Source organism: Polypterus senegalus, chromosome 13 (genome assembly GCF_016835505.1).
Source record: "Polypterus senegalus isolate Bchr_013 chromosome 13, ASM1683550v1, whole genome shotgun sequence".
NCBI lineage: Eukaryota > Metazoa > Chordata > Cladistia > Polypteriformes > Polypteridae > Polypterus > Polypterus senegalus.
In genome coordinates this window covers 28,000,741-28,024,212 of record NC_053166.1, presented here as the reverse complement: position 1 = coordinate 28,024,212, position 23,472 = coordinate 28,000,741, and the positions used below count along the sequence as shown (strand labels likewise).

The 23,472-nt window shown below is 38.5% G+C and overlaps 1 protein-coding gene across 1 annotated transcript in view; it reads right to left on the bottom strand.

Moving 5' to 3' along the window:
* The window catches only part of slit3 (slit homolog 3 (Drosophila)), a 529,641-nt gene that overhangs the window by 197,522 nt on the left and 308,647 nt on the right, over positions 1–23,472 (bottom strand). Inside the window, exon 5 of the mRNA XM_039774192.1 lies at positions 8,613–8,684. Within this exon, the coding sequence (XP_039630126.1) occupies positions 8,613–8,684 (72 nt within the window). The remainder of the gene's footprint in view (positions 1–8,612; positions 8,685–23,472) is intronic.

Genomic DNA, 23,472 nt, shown 5'->3' with positions numbered 1-23,472 from the left:
GGCCACAGTGGCTGCAGGATTTCCTTCCTAAGTAACCAATTTCAGCTGTGAACTGACTTCTTTTCCAATAATTTTAATTGCCTTTGTTTAATTTAATCATTTGTTTAATTTGTTTTAATTTGCCTTTGTTTAATTTACTCATTTAATTTGCCTTTAACAACCCTCTAAATTGCTTATTATTTCCTTAAATGGCAGCCAAATAAAAATGAGATGTGAAGTAAGCCAACAGATGACTTACTAAGTTGGGGGCCTCAAACTCCAACCATTTTCATAATTTGAAGGTGATACCTGTTGTTTATTTAACTTGTTATATAACTCCATGGCTTTCTGCTGCTCTTATTACACCACAGCAGAAATCATCATCAAAATGTCTTGTGGCCTTGAGCAGATCAACATTACTGAGACCTTCACTTTTCTTTACTTTCACAAATCATATGATGGACACAGGTTAGCTTGTCATGTGCTGACTCGTTTTGTATTTCATTATTGTTTGGCTTGTAATTAAGGAATAAAAGAAACAACTGAGGGGTCAAAATCTGAAATAGCAGGTCAACTAAAAATGAAGTAAAAACGAATTCATTATCCCAGAATAATGTGAACAAATATTTGCTTTCATATTGTCTTCTTTTTATTTTTATTAATTTTATTACAATCCATACAAAGCAATCAAGTTTTTACAAAAAGAAAAATTGAGTTAAGAACAGATCGATCCCCACCCCTGAGAGAGAGAGCAAGCCAAACGGCGTGAAATTTAAGGCTTGTAAAAATACCTAAATTAATAAATTCTCTGTGCTTTATGGACTTATTTTAAAATATTACTGATTAGATCCTGCCATGTTTTGAAAAAAGTCTGTACGGATCCTCTAACTGAGTATTTGATTTTTTCCAATTTCAAATAATATAACACATCGGTTTCCCACTGACTTAAAAAAGGAGAGTTTGGGTTCTTCCAGTTTATCAGAATGAGTCTGCGTGCCAAAAGTGAAGTGAATGCAATCACAATTTGTTTGTCTTTCTCCACTTTAAACCCAGTAAACACAGCTGTTAATGGGTTAGGAGGGATTGTGAGTCCAAGGCTATCTGAAAGGTAATTAAAAATTTTTGTCCAGAATCTATATACAGTATATAATTCACTAAGGCAAGACAACCATGGCAAGCACGGCTGAAGGGGCGTCGATTCCCTGAGCCACCGACAAGTAAGACACCTATGGCGCACGCAGGAAGGAGCTACGCCCACCAACTCCTGGCACCTCCGAGCCACGTTGACTGTTCATAGAGGCAAGTTTCTCGCGAAGGTGAATCGCCATATGCAGCGTGTAAAACGGTTTGCGAGGCGTATCCCGTGGGATCCTTAAAACAATCCTTTCCAACTGAGGTTAAAACACAATGAAGTAAGCAGTCTTTAAAAACTGAGTTTTCAGTTATGATGCTGTGTGTTGGTTCGTTACAATGTTGCTTTTCTTGCTGATTTATTACATTACCGATTTTTCAAATGTTAATTTTCTCCCTGTGCTTAAAAATCATTAAAAAATCGGCCTGATTATGCGACGTATGGTACGCCGCGGGTTGGCTAGTAATGTTAATTTGGTGCAGGCCCAGAACATGTGACCCAGTGAGGCTGGGACTTGGTTGCAACGTTCGCAGGTTGGATCATGCCCTGGAAACATTTTGGAGAGTTTTAGTCGAGACAGATGTGCTCGATATATAATTTTTTTCCAGATATTAAAAACTGCATATGTTTATGAAGGTTGAAAGAGGTGGTTCTCTTATATATTATTGTCAAGTTTTGTTTTTGCATGTCTTGCACACACAGTGCTTTCCTGTTTGTGCTCCCATCAGGTGTAAACAATCGTACTTTGGTGTCATACTACTACATTCTTCATGATACTGCAAGATAGGCATGTTCTGCAGCAGGGGTTCCCAAGCTTTTTTAAGCGACACCCCCGCTAAAATTTTTTAGCTTCTGGTCAACTAATATAAACTTAAATGCAAACACAAATATGATCAAATGTATATAATATCTCAAGGCCAGGGGTTCTCAACCTTTTAACTTGGCATACCACTGCCAAGAATTCAAATGTTGGTTTTAAAATGTTAAGTACTGAATTTTAGGGATATTAACAAGAGATTACAGGTATTTTGTTGTATTTTTATTTTTTAATGTATGCAAAATACGTTTCATTATTTTATTAAGTAAGAACAGTGGTGTGGCTTGACCTGGACTGAAAAACAAAAAGGCTAAATGTCCATATTGTTAACTTTCAAAAATTATACAGTAAAAAAATAACACACAAGATATATATGAAAAAGTAACTTAAAGTTAATGTGAAGAATAAGCCTGTTTCATTTGTTCAGCCTGTTCCTGTGTTTATTTTTTAAACAATGACAATGCTTACCAAACATCCATCCATCCATTTTCCAACCCGTTGAATCCGAACACAGGGGTCTGCTGGAGCCAATCCCAGCCAACAAGGCAGGAACCAATCCGAGCAGGGCACCAACCCACCGCAGGACACACACAGCCAATGTGGACAATTTAGAATCACCAATCCACCTAACCTGCATATCTTTGGACTGTGGGAGGAAACCGGAGTACCCAGAGAACATGCAAACTCCACGCAGGGAGGACCCGGGAAGCGAACCCAGGTCTCCTAACTGCGAGGCAGCAGTGCTACCACTGCGCCACCATGCCGCCCGTTACCAAACATTATTGATTAATATTTATGATCACTAAAAGGAAATGTTAGATATGTTTATTTCATGATTAATAATTGTTAACATTTGTCTTTCTCCTAAATGTGTAATCCTCTGAATTAGTCTGAGAATTTCTAAAACTTTTCTCAAAGTGATAGTACACAAAAAATGTTAATCAAAACTAAAACATCTAAATTAGCGTAAGATGCCATAATTTATGGTGTTCAAAAGTAGAAGTACAAAATAAACAAGAACAGTTGCATCAGATATTTGAAATATTAAAATATGTGCCTCAATTTAAATGTTTAAAGTCTAAATATATTCCATTGTAATAGAAATTTGTCATAGAAGACTAGATTTCCAGTAAAGGATCAGAAATCAAAAATAACATCATATTCGTAATTACTGACCTTGAAATAGTCTAAAATGGTGCATCGCATGTTTATTTTTGAAGTTTCCATTTTTAACCTTCTGGGAGTTGGCACTATTGGATCCTATGAAAGCAAAGGGAGCTTTGAATTGATATGGGTGGACTAGAGTCTTGCAGAAGAGGCACTCTGAAATAGAGCAGTGGAACTGAAAAACAGTCAAGCATGGAAACTTGGACTTGGCCATTGTGTAACCAGTGATGAACAACTTTTTCAACAGGTTTGACCACCCCAACCCACTCTCACCTTGGAGTACTGCACCCTCCACCCATTCTTCTGCTGATACCAGCATAGGAGAGACATCCCCACCCACAATTACAGCAGCCCAGGTAAGCAGAGAGCTGAGGAGACTTTGTGCCAGCAAAGCAGCGGGTCCAGATGGAGTATCGCCACAACTGCTGAAGGCATGTGCGTTGGAGATGGGGAGTCCTCTACAGCGCATCTTCAACCTGAGCCTGGAACAGGGGAGAGTCCTGAGGCTTTTGAAAACATCTTGCATTACCCCAGTCCCAAAGGTATCACGTCCTAGTGAGCTGAATGACTTCTGGCCTATCACTCTGACGTCACATGTGATGAAGAACGTGGATCGGCTGCTGCTTCACCACCTGAGGCCACAAGTCTGCCACACCCTCAACCCTCTGCAGTTTACATACCAGGAGAAGGTGGGAGTGGAGGATGCCATCATCTATATGGTACACCGATCCCTCTCCCACTTGAACAGAGGCAGTGGTGCTGTAAGAATTATGTTTCTGGACTTCTCTAGCGCCTTCAACACCATCCACCCTCTGCTCCTTAAGGACAAGCTGACAGAGATGGGAGTCGATTCATACCTGGTAGCATGGATTGTGGACTATCTTACAGACAGACCTCAGTATGTGCGTCTCGGGAACTGCAGGTCTGACATTGCGGTCAGCAACACAGGAGCGCCGTAGGGGACTGTACTTTCTCTGGTCCTGTTCAGCCTATATACATCAGACTTCCAATACAACTCGGAGTCCTGCCACATGCAGAAGTTTGCAGACGACATTGCTATCGTGGGCTGCATCAGGAATGGGCAGGAGGAGGAGTATAGGAACCTAATCAAAGATTTTGTTAAATGGTGTGACTCAAACCACCTACAACTGAACACCAGCAAAACCAAGGAAATGGTGGTGGAGTTTAGGAGGCCCAGGCCCCTCATGGACCCCGTGATCATCAGAGGTGACTGTGTGCAGAGGGTGCAGACAAATAAATACCTGGGAGTGTAGCTGGATGATAAATTGGACTGGACTGCCAATACTGATGCTCTGTGCAAGAGAGGACAGAGCCGACTATACTTCCTTAGAAGGCTGGCGTCCTTCAACATCCGCAATAAGATGCTGCAGATGTTCTACCAGACGGTTGTGGTGAGCGCCCTCTTCTACGCGATGGTGTGCTGGGGAGGCAGCATAAAGAATAGGGACACCTTATGCCTGGACAAACTGGTGAGGAAGGCAGGTTCTATTGTAGACACGGAGCTGGACAGTTTGACATCCATGGAAGAGCGACGGGCGCTGAGCAGACTCCTGTCAATCATGGACAATCCACTGCATCCAATGGACAGGATCATCTGCAGACAGTGGAGCAGCTTCAGCGACAGACTGCTGTCACCGTCCTGCTCCACTGACAGACTGAGGAGATCGTTCTTCCCCCACAATATGTGACTCTTCAATTCCACCCGGGGTGTTAAACGTTAATATTATCCAAAATTGTCTGTCTGTTATACTTTCATTGTTATCAATTTTTAATTTAATATTGTTTTTATCAGTATGCTGGTGCGGGAGTATGTACATTTCCCCTTGGGATTAATAAAGTATCTATCTATCTATCTATCTATCTATCTATCTATCTATCTATCTATCTATCTATCTATCTATCTATCTATCTATCTATACTTGTTAGCTCCGCTTTTCCCCCATTTATTTATTTATTTAGTTCCCTTGAATAACTTGTGACAGATGCTCAGTTACCTGCACAAATTGAGATTGCAGCACTGGACAATACTACATTAAATTAGGCATCTAACTTTTATGCCATAATCTGAGAACATTTTGAGTTATTTTTATTTAAAAAATTCATAACACAATTTAATGAAAATATTTAAAATTTGAACTTTTAAGTGTGTCAAACTTGCCAGGACTGCTGTGGCTTTCAAAGCTGAGCTTGGCAGTCCCCCAATTGGCCAAAGCTCCCAGTTTGAAAATCCATCCATCCATTTTCCAACCCGCTATATCCAAACTACAGGGTCACAGGTGTCTGCCAATCCCAGGCAACACAGGGCGCAAGGCAGGAAACAAACCCCGGGCAAGGCGTTAGCCCCCTGCACGGCGCACACACACACACACAAACACACCCACACACCAAGCACACAAACGGGCCAATTTAGAATTGCCAATCCACCTAACCTGCATGTCTTTGGACTGTGGGAGGAAACCGGAGCACCAGGAGGAAACCCACGCAGACATGGGGAGAACATGCAAACTCCACGCAGGGAGGACCTGGGAAACGAACCCGATTGTGAGGCAGCAGCGCTACCACTGCACAACCGTGCCGCCCAGGTTGAAAATCATTGTTCCAAATTGACTTTCTAAGCCATATCACTTGCAGACCTACTTTACCTGTTGCATATTATTCACCAACAGCAATAATTCAGTATCTTAAGATAACTCCCTGGAATTTCAGGATTTTGACACACTATAAGACTACTGGTCCCTTAAAATCAGGATCAAATGCAGAATGCTGCACAGGCCACAGACCAAGAAGAGAGGCTGAATTACTGTCAGGTGCATTAATACTGCAGGGCTTATTCAGTCAATTAACTGTTCAAAAGTCAATTAACAATGCTGGACAGAAAAAAAGGACAACAAACACAAAGATCCAGTCAAAGTCATATCCTATGTTTCTGTAGTTCCTTTGAGCCTACACAATGACACTAACCTGAAATCATAATGGGAGAAGGTCATTGCCTACAAATTAGATCAAGAGGGAAGCATGACGATATCCAGCTGCTCAGTACTCACAAAAAGCTATTTCTATTATGCTTTACTTCATACTGAGAGTTGCAGCAATGGAAAAAAATATTAGATCAAGCATTGGCAACTATGCCACAATATAGCTCTCAAATGTCTCCAAAATAATACGGGGTAGAAAAAGATAATAATAATAATAATAAGATGATAATTTTTACCTATGTCTTCTTCAAAAAATATTAAAATACCAAAAGAAAGAAAGAAAGCAATATTTTAACAGGTTGAATTGCTAGCCTATATCTTATCCCATTATAATGTGGCTGTCGTTTTAAGTATGTACTTTCCAGATTTCTGCTCGTGCACAGTAAATTCACTTTGCCATTCACTGTGACAAGCACAATTTAAAATAACAATGGACTGAATATGTGGGAGCATTTAGTAAGTATGTTGACAGAAAATAATCATATCCATCTAATGATTTTATCATTTTCTTGAAAGGAAAAGTTTGCATAGACAGGAAAGAGTTAAATGGTGTTTGCATTCCACAGAAAAAGAAAAAGAGCTCATCTGAGAGATATTACAATATTAAGAAGAATAAGGATGTGTCTGCTGTGAACAAATTCATCTTGCCAGGTCAAGTAGGTTATCTGCCATTGAAAAGCCGTTGACGGATATATCCTGGTTTGACAGGGAGGCAGCGTATGTGGATGTATGGCTGCGGGCAGGCGGCGTCACACAGGACTTCAATATCAATACAAATATTAGCTTAACCCAAACATATTGTGCAGATGGAGACTTTCTTCTGACAGCTGCAAGACTAATAAATCACAATACTCTAAAAGGAGGACATCATAAAGAATGCTGGAATTATTTAATCTGTATATAGCATAATTAAGAGTATGCAAAAGTTAAATATAGTATTTATGCACACTACGGTTTTTTCAGATTCTAGATGTATCCAGAAACCATCAGATTTCAAATCAATCAAGTAAAACTGTCATTTCTTCCATGATTTTTATTTTATTAAATATTTAACATCTCCCATATGGAAGAGTAGCCATAAAGCTCTATATTGCATATATTGCTTTGTGCATGGAGGCTGATTTAAGAGTCTTAAAGTAATTTGGGAATAAGACATACAGTATATCTCTGAAGCAGCACACAATGAAAATGGAGAAGTCTGATACAGTTCAAGGACTCTTTCCCTCTGTATCTTTGATCATTTGTTGAGCTAACATTTGAATATTCACACACATGCAGACAAGTTCGATGTTGTCCAAAGATTCTATTTTACATTGCATTAAAGATATCATTTGTTTCACGTACTACATCTATGCAACATACAGTACACTTTTAAAAATAAGAAAAAAAATCTAAGGAAGTAAGAATAAGAAAAATATATATTTTTTCTTTGTAAAGGGTTCTACATCTTTGAAACAACATTAGACAGAAGAACTAACATCTTACTTCTGCTATCACCTAACTCTCCAGTTGGGGAGGATGACGTTTCTGTCTGTTCTTATTGGCAGAGAATACAAAGCTTGTTTTCATTGGTTGGGGATTGGATTCAGGTGTAATGGACAAATGGACTCTTTTTCATTTTCATTCATTCACTCAATCAAAACACATCTTTCTCCAAAACAGGATGACAGGAGCTGGAGCACATAATATGTTGCAGACAGGGTCCAACCCTGGGTAAACTGTTAACTCATTGCTGGTCATATTTATACACACATCCACAGTCACTTTCCACAGTCAATTCACTCATGCCAGGCTAGATGCCAATCAGGAATACCTGTACATCTTTGGTATGTAGGAGAAAAACCTGAATACACTGAGAAAATCCATGTGGAAATGTGTAAGAAAATAAAAAAAAAGAAAACAACATGAATCTCTAGACTTGTAAGCTAGCACAGCTAACAAGTTTATGTCATCTTAGTTCACAAAGGCCATCAAGCCCTTTACATCCTTATTTAATAGTTCAAAAATGTGAAGTGTAAAACATTTTGTGGAGTTTAGTGACACAATCTATTTTTCTACATTTTTAAATGGATTGTACAGTTAACAAAATAAGAAACATTTACAATAGTGTGAAAATTTTCACTAGTCTTATAAGACCTTGGTGGCCATTTAAAGTCATGTCAAAAAGTAAATACATCCATCTATCCATTATCCAATCCGCTATATCCTAAATACAGGGTCATGGGGGTCTCCTGGAGCCAATCCCAGCCAACACAGGGTGCAAGGCAGGAAACAAACCCCGGGCAGGGCGCCAGCCCACCGCAGGGCACACACATACACACACACCAAACAATTAAGAACTGCCAATCTGGCAAACTTTGTCTTTTGGATTATTGAAGTAATTCTGAAGTCTCTAGACAAAACGCACATAAACAGGAAAAAGGTAGCAAATTACACAGAGGAAATTTCAAATTCATCAGCAAACAAATGTATTGCGTTTTTGTGCAGAAATCAAAACAGAGAAACATGCCTATATACTCACAAGTTTTTGACATTGGTGATTCCACGGAAAGCCTTACGAGGAATGGCTTGAATCTGGTTTTCACTCAGATCCCTACGGAAGAAAAATATTTACAATTGTTATCAAGGGATCCGTCAATAGTTATTTATTATTGCTACTCAAAATATCCCCATAACAACAGAAAAACAAAGGAATTTGCTTGAATAGTCCTAGTCATGTATCAAGTATTCTGTTTAACAGTTAAATTCTGACTTTCTGCTCTCTCATCGTAAACCCTTTCTTGTTCAGCATCATATAAAATTCCAATTGAACTAGAACAGAACTAACCTTTTAACTACAAGTGAATATCTGAAAAATGTTTAAAAATAATAAGATCACAAAAATGATTTTAGTAGAATCTAAAGAAAACCCAATAATCTTTCCCACTCCTAGGAAAACTAATATCAACTTCAAAATTAAATAAGTACGATAAACATTGTCAAAATGACCAAAGTTTTATGATAATTAACTGCTTCACCATTGGGAGTAATGTAATTTCTTTTGCCCTGATTTATAGACTCAAAATTTTACCACTCCTTCTGCCATTGCTTTGTTCTGGCCAATCTCGTCTCCTTTTATACCATACTTGTTGACCCAAAATGTTTTTGAAGGAGAAAGCTTTATAGCTTTATCTTCTTTGGAGCGTACTGTATTGACCATTGACACTAGTGTTGGATTGGAACTAAAATTTTGACTTCAGTATTGATACCAGCTTTCAGATCCCAGTAGCCTGAAATGGTTCCAAAGTAAATAAAGGATAACTCCAAAACAACTCCCAACTTACTACAACCTCCCTTATATATTGCACTACATACCACATCCCTGTTAGCTGTGAAGTCCCAATTGCACCAAAGCAATTAGGGTTGGAGTTTGGTAACACTGTAGCAATAGGGAGGGGAAGATTTTGCACCAGGAAGTCCCGATTGAGTTGAAGCAATAAGACGATGTTTTCTCCTGTTAAGTCATTGTTGCATCAAACCAAAGGACAGTTGTGGGTTTGTTCCCCATGAAATCAGAATCACAGAAAAGCCATAAAGGGGGTGGTGGGGGGTGTTGTTCCCATTAAGTCACCATCGTGTCAAAGAAAAAAAATGTCCCCCCATGAACTCCTGATCGCATTGAAGCAATAATGGAAGGGATGTCCCATTAAGGTCCTAATCATGTTAAAATAATAAGGAGAGAGGGAGTCTCACGTGACGTTCAGGTTATGTTGAAGCGTGCAGTTTCATTGTGTGAAGTAAGCAAAATGAAAGCTTTTCCATTACTGCAGTAGTTTGTTTTGAGGGGAGAGGTGTGGTGAAGGATTGAAAGAAAACACTGGTACTGTATTGTTTTTAAATTTGGGCTTTTTGATACTTTACCAGTACTGGTATAGCACACAACCATAAATGACTGGGAAATGCTCTATATGAATAAAATGTATTATTATTATTACTATTAATCAGCATCTCCTCTGAGAAATTCTTTGACATCAGTGTACATAGACACCCAACAATTACAAACTAAGCATTGGAAACAAACCATGGCAATCCAATGACAAAACATTATACATACTGTACATGTTATGATGTATATAGTATATTACATATGGATATTATTTCACATCCAAAGGTGGTGCATTTTAGGTTAATTGGCTAATGCTTGAATTAGAAAATGAATGCCTACATTGGGTCAAATATAAATTGGACATTTGCAAGAGGGGGATAAGTAAAAGATTAATGGTTAGTAGGCTACTCCTTTATTTAGAAAAATCAAAAAGTTGGGGGAGATGCAATTATTATAGAAAATCTAAATGCATATGTAATTGGTGGTATGCAAAACTTGAAATCTGATGTTGCTTCTGTACATACATTGGAGACATCTTTGGAAATGAATACATATGATATCCTTAATAAATAAGGCTATGCCCACAATACCTCATTTTTGTGCCTTTTATTCACAATACCTCTGTGTTTTTAACACTGAAAACAGAGACTTTTGAAAACACTCTGCAGATCCGTATGCTTTTGGAAATGCTGACTCTGTGTAGTAACATAGACAGGTAAAAATGCAGTCTCTTATCATCATTATTATTTTGTTCATGCTTAATATGTAGCCCTTCTCCAGTTTGGATCCTGCTCTTTACAACGTCTCACTCATTCCCTTCACAGAAGCAAGTCACATTCCGACGTAGTGGACAAAGAAGACTTGCTATCCATGGCGCTTGTTGTATTTCTTACCTGTGTACATCTTGAATGCTACAAGCATGTACAAAGGGCAAATAATTTACCGGTCACTACAGTTTTGTGATAAATTCCCTGGCCAGTGAATGTATTCCTGTGTGTAACTCTTCAATAAATCGGATGCACAATTGTCTTGTAGATCTACGATACCGGAGGGCTGATAATTTTCATGATCTTAACCAAAATAAAATGGAATTGCTGATAGCTACTCCTCCTGCCAAAGATCAAACTGGTTTTGAACTTCTTGGCTCTTTCGTGGATTTTTGCAAACCCTGTGTTCAGAATCTTGGGGTTATTTCTGATAGTAACCTCTCTTTTAAACAGAAACATATAATTTCTGTGGTCAAGCAATGCTTTTTCCAGCTTTGTCTTTTAGCCAAGGTTGAGCCTTTTTTATCTGCTAGGAATCTTGAGAAAATTAATCATTTTACGCTTTTATTTTTTCTCGGCCAGATTGCTGCAACTTTTTGTGTTCTGGGATTATCAAATCCCTGATGCACAGGTTGCATTTGGTCCAGAATGCTGCTGCCTGTGTTTTGGTCGGGTCAAGAAAGTCTGATTTTTCATTTATAATTTTAGCCTCTTTACACTGGGTGCCTGTTATTTTCAGAATCGATTTTAAAATTTTGCTGGTTTTTCAATCAATCATGGGTGTGCTCCCACTTATTTATCTGAATTGTGTGTTATACACCTGCCATCCAGAGAGCTTAGCTATACCAGTCAGTTATCTCTTGTTGTCCCTCATACTAAGTCCAAAACTAAGGAGGTCAGGGCTTGTGCTGCTGCTGCCCCTCGTCTGTGGAAGTCTTCACTTAATTACATGAAGGAGTCATCCTCAACTGAACGGTTTAAAATGAGGTTGAAGACGCATTTCTATTCTCTAGCTTTCTGTAACCTTCACTGATACTGATGGTTCCTTCCTCACAGTCATTTGTTTGTTTCAATTTACTTCTGGTTTGTATTGTGTTTAACTATATATATATTTTTTTCATTTATATTTATTTTCTATTTTATTGTAAAGCACTTTGGCCACGTCAGTACAGATGTTGTTTTAAATGTGCACTATAAATAAGTAAATTGACATTGTTCTAACATTCTAAAAACTAAAATGCATATGTACAGTATTCTATTCAAAGTGAAATTGTCATTTGTAGAAGCATTTCATTGCTTCAGAATGAAGATGTGGCACTTAGAAAATGGAAATTTTAAGACAAGAGAATAAGAAATCTAATTTTGTTTCAGTACAAAGTGGGCAGGTGAAGAAAGGATGGGTGATGTGATCAATGTTTAACTAAAGCCATCATCTGCACAAGAAAGCACAGATAAAGATTCCAAGGATTCCAACAGCAAGGATTCCAATGACTGGAGTAGATCTCCTTCACCATTATTTGTAAAAGCTTTAACTTCTTTCGGAAACAGGAATGATGCTAAGAAAAGGAATAAAAATTTCAGTGCTACCGAAATTTTGTCATATAACATATGTAATCTAGCCCCTCCACAGTCTGCAGTAGGACACTGAAACATATACTTTCTTATTTTAGGGGGTGTGGGGTGGGGTATACCAGTCTATTTTGAATTCTAACCTGAACAATGTCAACAAGTAGAGTCCACCTATTTTCATGTAAGTTTAAACTTTCTATCACATCTTAGACAGGTACAATTGAGGCAGACGGTTTTATCTAAAATTGACCCGGTGTGGGCGTGTATGTGATTATGCATTGCAAAAAACAGGATGGATTTCTGTCTTGTTGCTGGAATGAATGGAAGAAACAAGTACAGAACATTTTGAAATGAATAAATGAAATATGATTTATTTTAAATAATTTTTTTTCGGGGCGAGGCAAGTCTCTGCAATGAGATGCGATAACATAAATCCACAATAAAAATTTACAAATGCCAAAATAATGAAAAATAAAAAAAATGAGAAAGGTTGAAATAGTTAAAATCTAACACCATATTCAGACCAAAACTACCATCTGTGGTGTATACAAGAAACAAGACAGTCACCCACGCATATGCCTTTGAAAAAAAAAAAAAAAAGATAAAGTATCCTGAATAAAAAGGAGTTCTCCATTCATCTCCTGTCAGTGACAATCTGCTTGTAAATTTTGTTAATTTTATTTTCATCCCACTCTCCTTTTCTGTGACTCATAGGATGACGGCTATAAATCTCCATGACTTCCTCTATTGATTCCAATTAAAGCCTCCCATGTCCAGACAACCTGGCAGCCACAGAACATATTACTGATAGACGCTGAAAAAGACCACTCCCAGGGTGTTCACCCACACAAATTATACGACTTATTTGACCAGGAAAGTAAGAAAGAGAAAGCCACTGTGGCAGTGGAGAACAATTTAAATGTTACACACACAGTAATGTATAATACATTGAATCACTTGTAAGTATGAACCTGATCAACTCAATCATAAAAGCAACTGTGGAAAGTTTATATTGTAAATACACTATGTGATTCAAGGTAGGTCATATCTTACAGGAAACTTTTAGCAAAGTATAAGTCATCTGTCTATGTTATGTATCAATCCCGACACACAGTGACATTTAATCTCCCCTTTATGCACACACACGTACCACTGTGATTAACCTCATCAGTGACAATGATGAGGCAGTCTACAGGATTGAGGGAAAAGACCTGACTGTATGGTGCTATAACAAAATTCCAACCTCTCCCTGAATGTCTACAAATTATGGTAGGCCATTGTTGACTTCAGAGAGAACAAAGGCAGTCACTCTCCACTCCCAATCAATGGCTCCTCTGTCCAGGGAATTAGTAGCTTCAGGTTACTATATACAGTATAAACTATATATATATACTGTGGAACCTCGGTTCACGACGATAATTTGTTCCAAAACTCTGGTCGTAAACTGAGTTGGTCGTGAACTGAAGCAATTTCCACCATAGGATTGTATGTAAATACAATTAATCCGTTCCAGACCGTATGAACTGTATGTAAATATATATTTTTTTAAAGATTAAGCACAAATATAGTTAATTACACCATAGAATGCACAGTGTAATAGTAAACTAATGTAAAAACATTGAATAACACTGACACAAAACACCCAGGCTCCCTGCTCAGCTGCACGAGCAGGCTCGCTCTCTCTCTCTCTCTCAGCAGCATGCACCCTCCCCCTCTCTCTCAGCAGCACGCGCTCGCTCGCTCTCTCTCAGCAGCACGCGCTCGCTCTCTTTCAGCAGCACGCACGCGCTCGCTCTCTTTCAGCAGCATGCACGCGCTCGCTCTCTCTCTCTCTCTCTCAGCAGCACGCACCCTCCCCCTCTCTCTCAGCAGCACGCGCTCACTCGCTCTCTCAGCAGCACGCGCTCGCTCTCTCTCTCTCTCAGCAGCACGCACCCTCCCCTTCTCTCTCAGCAGCACGCGCTCGCTCGCTCTCTCTCAGCAGCACGGACGTGCTCGCTTTCTCTCTCTCTCTCATGCAGGCAGGCACGAATGCGCAGGCAGGCAGGCACGCACGTCTGACCGAGAACAATGCAACACGTGCGGAAATCATCGGCTTGCACAAACCGAAAGGGAAACTGGCTTGTTCGTATACCGAGTGTATGGTTGTGAACCGAGACAAAAGTTTGGCAAACTTTTTGGTCGTGAACCGAGTTGTACGTGTACCGAGACGTTCGTGAACCGAGGTTCCACTGTATATATATATTTATATATACACAGTATGAATAGAACACTACAAAACACTAGAAAAAAATCATACATTCAACAGACAGAAGGTATGTCAATATGCTGATGGTCTACCTATTGAGCTAATATATATGAATATTCAACATTATTAGTTTTCAGAAAAATGCAGATTATAAAAATGGATTGGTATCAATTTCATACTGTGGTGGGCTGGCGCCCTGCCTGGGGTTTGTTTCCTGCCTTGCGCCCCGTTTTGGCTGGGTTTGGCTCCAGTAGACCCCCGTGACCCAGGTTGGATAATGGATGGATGGATGGATCAGTTTCATACACCTGCACTTTCAAATTTCTTTTAATTTTAGCTTCTTTATCATTATTCTGTAATAATTTAAAAACAAAAAATTGGCTTTCAAAACAAAAAAAGATTATAATTTAGTTTTATTTTCAAAACTTCTTCTCAGACATAACAGGGACCTGTTAGCGACATACTGTGTTATCAGTAAGAGAACATGCATGCTCATTTCATTTTTCAACTGCTACTAGTATGGTTTGGATTCTTAATTAAGGAGTGACAAAAAATCAATGATTCCAAGACTATAATCTGAAATTGTTTTCTTTGCCTAGATCTCTATCCTCTACCTTCCAGTCATTAAATCAAAATGATGTCCTCATCATAACAGAAACATAGAGAACCCATTCATATGCAGGTACTGTAATAAAATTTAATGCTCAGCTATTTTAAGAATCACTGCAAAAAAAGAAATGAGAACAATTCAATGTGGAAGAACATAACTTAAAAAAGATTGAAAACCCATAGTTTAGATGGACATGAAAGAAAGATAGGAAACAATAAAGTAACCAAATTATTCTAGTATTTGAGTATCTACATTTCAAGCTAAACTTTTATTTTCACAATGACTTTTGAAAACTCAAACTGGCAGACTGGTGGCTCTGAGGCTAGGGATTTGCACTGGTAATTGAAAGGTTGCCGGTTCGAATCACGTAAATGCCAAAAGTGACTCTACTCTGTTGGGCCCTTGAGCAAGGCCCTTAACCTGCAATTGCTCTGTCCTGGGTATGACGTTAATCTGCATCCAGCCCTGCGTGTCGGCCCTCCAACCTGCAGGGAAAAACCTAGGGGTTGGTGGCAGAATTGGCACTCCAGCCATCAAAAAAAAAAAACTCACACTGGTTCCATTCCATCTGAACTAGTGTGGTGCTGAGGTGTCACCCACTGCATGGCTGCACTTGGGTCCTAATCTGGGATCTTGAGTTGGTTTGTCATGTGGTGCGTATGCTCCTTACCTCTCTCTCTGTCTCGCTCAAACTAATTTAGACCTTAATATCCTGATGATTGATTTAACTTTTTTTCTTCAAATTTTTTTTTTGCAAAATCAACATCTGCACCAAATAATCTAGGTAAGATGATATTTACTGTATTTGGTTTTAAATGAAAGTAGGATAATGTTCCAAAGCACTATGCTGAATAAAAGTAATTTATATGGGTCTGCTAGGTTGGCATGATTTTACTAAGCACACAAAAGACACTTGTGTGGAATCAAATACACAGATGTTAATTGGGAGAGATAATCGGTATGATGAAATGGAAGGAAATTTCAGTAGAGTTCCCTCAAAGCAGTTCATGGTAACAGAGGAGTTTGAAGTGTGACACTTCTAGTCACTGCAAAGATAGGTAGCCAAAAAACTATATTTCTAATGTCTCTGTAACTATGAGAGTTTATCGTACTGCTGCTAAAGGGCAGTCTGACATCACAGCCCTAATGCTCCGAAAAGTATTAATGACTTTGGAAGTGACCTCAGGGATGACACCCAGGATGTGAATCACAAGTAATAATTCAAAGACCTCTCCCGGTAGAAGACCCTCTGAATGCAGATTTGGTACCTGATTTGTGGCAATGTCTTGGCTGGCACGTGGCAAGTGTAACCAGTAATTTAGAATAGAGTAATATTTATAGCGATTGGAAAAAAGACTGACAGACCTATCTTGAGGAATGTGATGGTTGATAAGAGAGTTAGCCTCCACTTTAACTGAACCAGGTTCAGACTAACTGTATGGCCTAATACAGTGGAGGATAAGGCCTTCAATAGTATTGGTTGGATAATGGATGGGTGGAAAATAATATATATATATATTTATTGACCAGGGTGATAGTTTGGTGTTGCAGGTCTTATACCTTCTGCCATCTCAATCACTGTTCCTAACTCCCCATATTTACTCTTTCCAAGTGGCACACACCCATCCATACACCCATATTTGCCTTGTTTGTTGTTTAGGCATTTCACACTGCCGGCTACACTTCTCACTTCCCTTGGGCTCAAAGGCAGCGCCATCTGCTTCACTTTCCTCATCTCTATGAGATTTTGCAAGCCATGATCCTTGGAATGGATTGCTGGTGGACACATACCTAGACTAATGGACTTTTACCATCATTATAATCTACATTTATAATGATACTATATTTTAGTATCTAAAGGTATTTATTTAGTTTTCTTGACATATAATATTTATTACTTTATACTGTATAACTCAGCACTCACGTATAACAACTATGAATTCTACCGTACACACAATACAGATAACAACTATTCTATATGTATGGACGTTGCACAGCGAGTATCAGCATTTCAGCATATTGGTATCTGAAATTGAACATGAGTCATAGTGTGTCGGCTTCATAAAGGAATTTCCTTCTCAGATGATTCATTAACTGAGGTATTGATATATACAGTGAAACATACTAGGGTCTGCAGATGTCATGACATGAAATGTCACTATCTAGAGCTATAGTATTTCCAAACAAAACTATTTTTCTAGGAATCCCTTTGCAGTTTCAACTTTGTTTCTCATGCAGCCATATCCCATTTGTGTCTTACATAGAATATACAGTATGTGGTGTATTCTGAGACATAAACACAGTTTGGTCTGTCCTTACAGGAGCACTTACTGTATATATATAAAATGCCTGGTGTGACATGCCATAAGAATCACTCAGAACCTGTATGAATCTGTATTGCCAACCATAATGTATTTACCTAATGTTATCAGTCCCAATGTGGTGCCCAATTACAGATTAGCAAATTGTTAAATTGCTCTGATTTTGTAATTATTTTTACTGATAAATGTTTGCTGGAATTCATGCAAACAGGACTGATCTTCTAGGTGCAATCTAGGTGAAATACCTATAGAGTTGTGTATTTGGAGGTTGCCTGGCAATTCGGCCGAATCACGGATGAGTAAATTGTTAATATGCTGTCGCTCTGAAATGATTTCTTACCAAACTATATGCTGGCATTCATGCAAATTGCACCACAGCTTCTAGAATCAACCATTTTATAGCCATAGTGTGTATATCTGGAGATTGACTGGAAACTCTGAAATGTCCCTGTATAAGTAAGTGAGCCCTGTGGTTTACTGGTTTGGTTTCTATGACTCCAAATTTGAAGTGTATAAGTTTAGAAAATGAATGAAAGGTAATATATATTGTTTTATGTTTTATATTAACTGTACTGTTCATTAAGATATGTTACCTGTTTAGTAGGAAGTGCACTCAATAAAAAACAGGAACATTTCATTGAATTCATAATATGTTTGTTTTTCTTACTATTGAAGGATATGAATACAGTGTCATGGGGTACTTGCTGTACAGCTCTGTTCCCAGTCAAAGTCTAAAAAACTTACTTAACATACTGAGGCTGGAGAAGAACCCACATGCAGAATAAAATAACCAATTTGGAGCTGACAAAAGAGGGGATGTGGTGAAAGACTGGTCTCCTACTTGCTCTGTGTCTGTGTCACATACAGCTTGGCCAGAGACACATGTTAATACTCTACCCTTTTACCACCCAAAACTATTCTGACTGAATACAATATTGGAAGGTAGAAGACTACAGAACAGCTGGTTCCAAGCAACCCCACTACCTGAGGGACAAGCCAGCCAGCCTGATTAAAGAAGGATATATTTTTAAAATCTCATTTCTCACTCATTTGATTTGGTTCAAATTATACTTTTTGTTTTCACTGTTTTGTTATAACAAACTGTTTTTTGCTGATAAAACAGAATTTGGTTTGATTTGACTGAAAGAAAGATAGAGAAGAGAAGAGCAAAGGGATTATAAATAGATGGCTTATTCCCAATACAAGTGTACTGGCCATAACTCAAGGTAGACATGCAGTATTAGTGTGCTGAGCACTAACCTATAAGCAAAAGAACCAGACGTAACTGTTAAGTATTTTTAAGAGGTAGTGTGTATACCTCAGCAGGTAATTCACAACATATTGATGTGTTACAAAGTGTATGCTTTGCTTTCGCTCACTAACCATTGCTATCAAAAATTACAGATGATAAAAAGAATAAGGCTTAAATGTAATAATTGTTAAAGCAAAGCAGCTGGTAAATTGTGGGATTCAAAGTAACAAAAATTAATACATGTAAATAAGTTAGTAAAGAGGGGTAAAAGTGGAGTACATGTTTCATTTAAGTATAGGGTGGTCCAGATCTAATTATGCAATTTTCATTACGCTTTAACTTATTGAGTTTATCACATAGAAAATCACCCGAAAAATCCCAGACCATCAAGAAGTGTGCGAACTGATGACATGAAGAATCTTCTTTGCGCCGAACTGGAATCGTCCCCGCATAAATCAAAGTCATCCAGACGATCTGGATCTGCATAATTAGATCTGTATAATGCAACCCCATAATAACTGAGCCAATTAACTCTAAAACGTTTTCAGTCACTATCACTGGTTCATTATGTAATTTTTAAAGAGTAACTTCAATAAGGAAAGAAGTATAGTGTGTTACTCACAATGGTGGGGATGTACAGGGTGAGACAGAAAGGATGGACTTTTTTTTACAAAATCACAAAATTGTTAATTTTTTCTTGCAAAGAAATTTATTGAAAGATTTGAGTTTGTATTGAAATAGCATTTGACAATTTGTAGGGATGGAAATGCAGGTCTAAATGCAAAATACGCCTTACCGAATGATTACTGAGTCCAAGTTCAGAAGAATGCTTCCGAGCAGATCGATTTGGACTGCGCAGCAGGGCTAGTCGTATGCTTTCCACATTTTCAGGGGTACGTGCAGTTCGTGTAGCCTCCGGCGGTCTTTTGTTCATTAGTGTACCGCGTGTACGAAATATTTTAACCCAACGTAGGATAGTGTTATGATCAGGAACATCTTTATTTCTGTGGATATTGAAATGGCAATGAAACTCACGGTGAACTGCGGTAATAGATTGGTTGTTCTTAACAATACAGTCGTACGCAAAAACGATGTGTTCTATCGTCCACGGCTCCGTGGCTTCAACTAAAAAGAAAATAAAAAAATGCTAAGAGTTCGCAAACCTAACGCCACCTACCGCACATCTGTCACTCTACCTAGTGGTGAGTTCTAGTCATTTCAAAGACGTCCGTCCTTTCTGCCTCACCCTGTACAATGCTTTGCACTGCTGTCTTATGATTCTGTGTGATGGGGTTCAACGCCTGTTTCTTGAGTCTTTAAGGAGACAGCACTTTCTCTTCATGTACTCCTGTTTTTTTATACATCCAAAGGATTTGCATAAAATTGTAATTAGTATCGGGCGGCACGGTGGCGCAGTGGTAGCGCTGCTGCCTCGCAGTTAGGAGACCCGGGTTTGCTTCCCGGGTCCGCCCTGCGTGGAGTTTGCATGTTCTCCCCGTGTCTGCGTGGGTTTCCTCCAGGCGCTCCGGTTTCCTCCCACGATCCAAAGACATGCAGGTTAGGTGGATTGGCGATTCTAAATTGGCCCTAGTGTGTGCTTGGTGTGTGGGTGTGTTTGTGTGTGTCCTGTGGTGGGTTGGCACCCTGCCCAGGATTGGTTCCTGCCTTGTGCCCTGTGTTGGCTGGGATTGGCTCCAGCAGACCCCCGTGACCCTGTATTCGGATTCAGTGGGTTAGAAAATGGATGGATGGATGTAATTAGTATCTGATACAGAGTTGTTTCCACCTTGCACAGCAAAGATAAACTTTGACTCTATGTAACATATCGAGATTTAAGTTGAGACATACAATGAATGTATCATTTAGAGTCACTTAAAAAAGTGGTAAAAAATTCATAATTGTTGCATATTTAGGCAGCATGGAGCATGGTGGTCAAATACTTTACAGTGTTAAGTCATAGTTCAAGGGATTTAACCTCCATGTTTGTCACTATCTGTACACTGACACACAGTATTTGATTAGGTGGCCACTAATTCACTACGTGTACATGAGTGATTAAGTTCACCTGCCATAGCATCCACTGTAGAAATACGACAAGAGTATTACTTTGCCTATTAGCCATCTTTGGTTTATATGTCGTATGGAAAATCACTATATTAAATTGATCTAGATTGCAATGTGAAGCACCACACTAAGTCAGGGTGTCACAGTCTCCATTTGTGCCTTTCAAAAAGTCAATAAATATGTTAATGCCAACACTGGTATACAGCAATAAATATAGCATACCTGTAATTTGCCTTTGAGGTGAAAAAGTGCTGTATAAAACGATAATGTTTACTGATTCCATGTGTAAACAAGTGATTTTATCTACCTGTGCTCATAATGTAGAACTCAAGAAAAATGCATCATGCATATAAAATGTCTGTGACATATAAAAGAGTTATGTAAAACAACTTTCAATTCCCAATTCTTGACATTCTGTGGGATCCTGATTCTCTCCCTTTCCAGTGCAAAAAGAGTACACATATTGAACCTGTAATACTGGACTTAAGATAATGTCCACAATGGAAAGCTTCAAAAAGGGTGAGATTTTCATTTTTAAATGATATAGTTTATATCATTAGTCATTACACAAACAGGCAGTTTTGTACTTTAAAGCCTGAAGTTGTAAATTCAGTCCCCAACACTGACCTCTCTATCTAACTGTTAATGCTCATTTTATTGAAATGTCAGAATGACAACACCATGGCAATTTGTAAGAGACCTTTGATCAAAACCTCAGCAATAGTAAATATCATTTATTTACCATCTTAATTTAAGACAGTTGGGATGGTGCTTTAGTCAATGTTCAGCTGTTGAATATAAATACATAACATATTTTCACTGTTTCTCTTTGTCTACCAACAGGAAAAGAAAATTAAATCAGACACAGGAAGACATGTCTGTAGTAGATAAAACCCATCTCATTGCTTTATGTGCCACCCAATAAAGTTCTTTAACTTTCTGCTCTTGCTTCATGTCTTACATTTACCCCAAAGATTTCTTGATTTAATTTACTCACACTGCTTTATGAATAAAAATATTCTGCTATTGATCATCCCATGCGCTGATGTAGGCAAAACTCTGACAGGCATCTGGTTCATTAGACAGCCCTGCCTAGAGCAAGAGAGAGCACGGGAAAATGAGTAACAGGGCCTTGTGCTTTTCAGTCATCGTAAATGGCTCAAAAGCTCCCCAGGGATGCCAATGCTGCAAATGGAGCCCCTTGACATGCCAGCGTCTAACCAATGAGCAAGCAGCTAAGCTCAAATTATAAATGGAAATTCGGTTCTGCCCCTTGTAAATATCTATTATGTTTTGTCAATACCTTAATTAAATCGGACATCTTAATGTGATTTATAGTGATCCATCAGCTTTGTACTTATAAAAGCCTTTTTGGCTCTTGCCCCAAGAACTGTCTAACAAATAAAGATGAGTTACAAAAAAGATTTTATATTTGTAAAACCAAGTATGTGTATATGTGAGTGAAACACTGAAGAAAATGACAGAAAAAGAAATGTTTAATTTTCAGAATGTTTGGTCATCACGAAAAAAAACAGTGTGGGGTAAATATTTATAATAAATTTAATATTTAAGATTGTTTTTATCAGTATGCTGCTGCAGGAGTATGTGAATTTCCCCTTGGGATCTATCTATCTATCTATCTATCTATCTATCTATCTATCTATCTATCTATCTATCTAACATTTTTTTTGATTGCATTAATTATACATTTTTCGTATGGCCTTTTCTTATAACTGTGCCTTTAACTTTCCTTTTTTTTGCAATCCAAAGTTGTTTATAAATTGGCAAAGTAGTAGGACAGGGACAGGGAGTGTGTTAAAGAATGTCTGGATGGATGTTAGATATTAAGTCTGATTACTCTGTCTAGGATTATCTACCAGAATGATGTTACTTCAAGAAGGCATACAATACAATACAATTTATTTTTGTATAGCCCAAAATCACACAAGAAGTGTCACAATAGGCTTTAGCAGGCCCTGCCTCTTGACAGACCCCCAGCCTTGACTCTCTAAGAAGACAAGGAAAAACTCCAAAAAAAACTCTTGTAGGGAAAAAAATGGAGGGAACCTTGGGAAAGGCAGTTCAAAGAGAGACCCCTTTCCAGGTAGGTTGGGCATGCAGTGAGTGTCAAAAAGAAAGGGGGTCAATACAATACAATACGCAGAACAGAACACAAGTAATCCTCAATACAGTATAACAGTAAAATAAAAAAATACAAGTATAGAGCAGAATTTAACAGTAGATGATACCACATAATATGATTTGGATTTGATATACTGTATAAAGGATTATTTATTAAGTAACAAGGATAACATCAGAGACAAGTATCAAAGAAACCTTCCAATTAAAAATGGGGAAACGTAGCTACCAGTGAGTGTAACAGAGAGCCTATTACAAGGATGTCTTAAGGCCGCACTTCTTCAAGAGCAGAGTGTTGGCTCTGAGGCTAAGGATCTGGGGTAGTATCTAGAAGGTTGCAAGTTCAAATCTTGTTACTACCAGAAGGGATCATACTGCGTTGGGCCCTTGAGCAAGGCCCTTAACCCTAAAATTGCTCCAGGGGCACTGTACAAGGGCTGACCCTGCACTCTGACCTCCAAAGGTCATGTGGAAAGACAATTTCCCCTCAAGGATTTATAAAGTGTACGGGGAGTGGCATTTTTTAAAATAATACAGACCTACGAA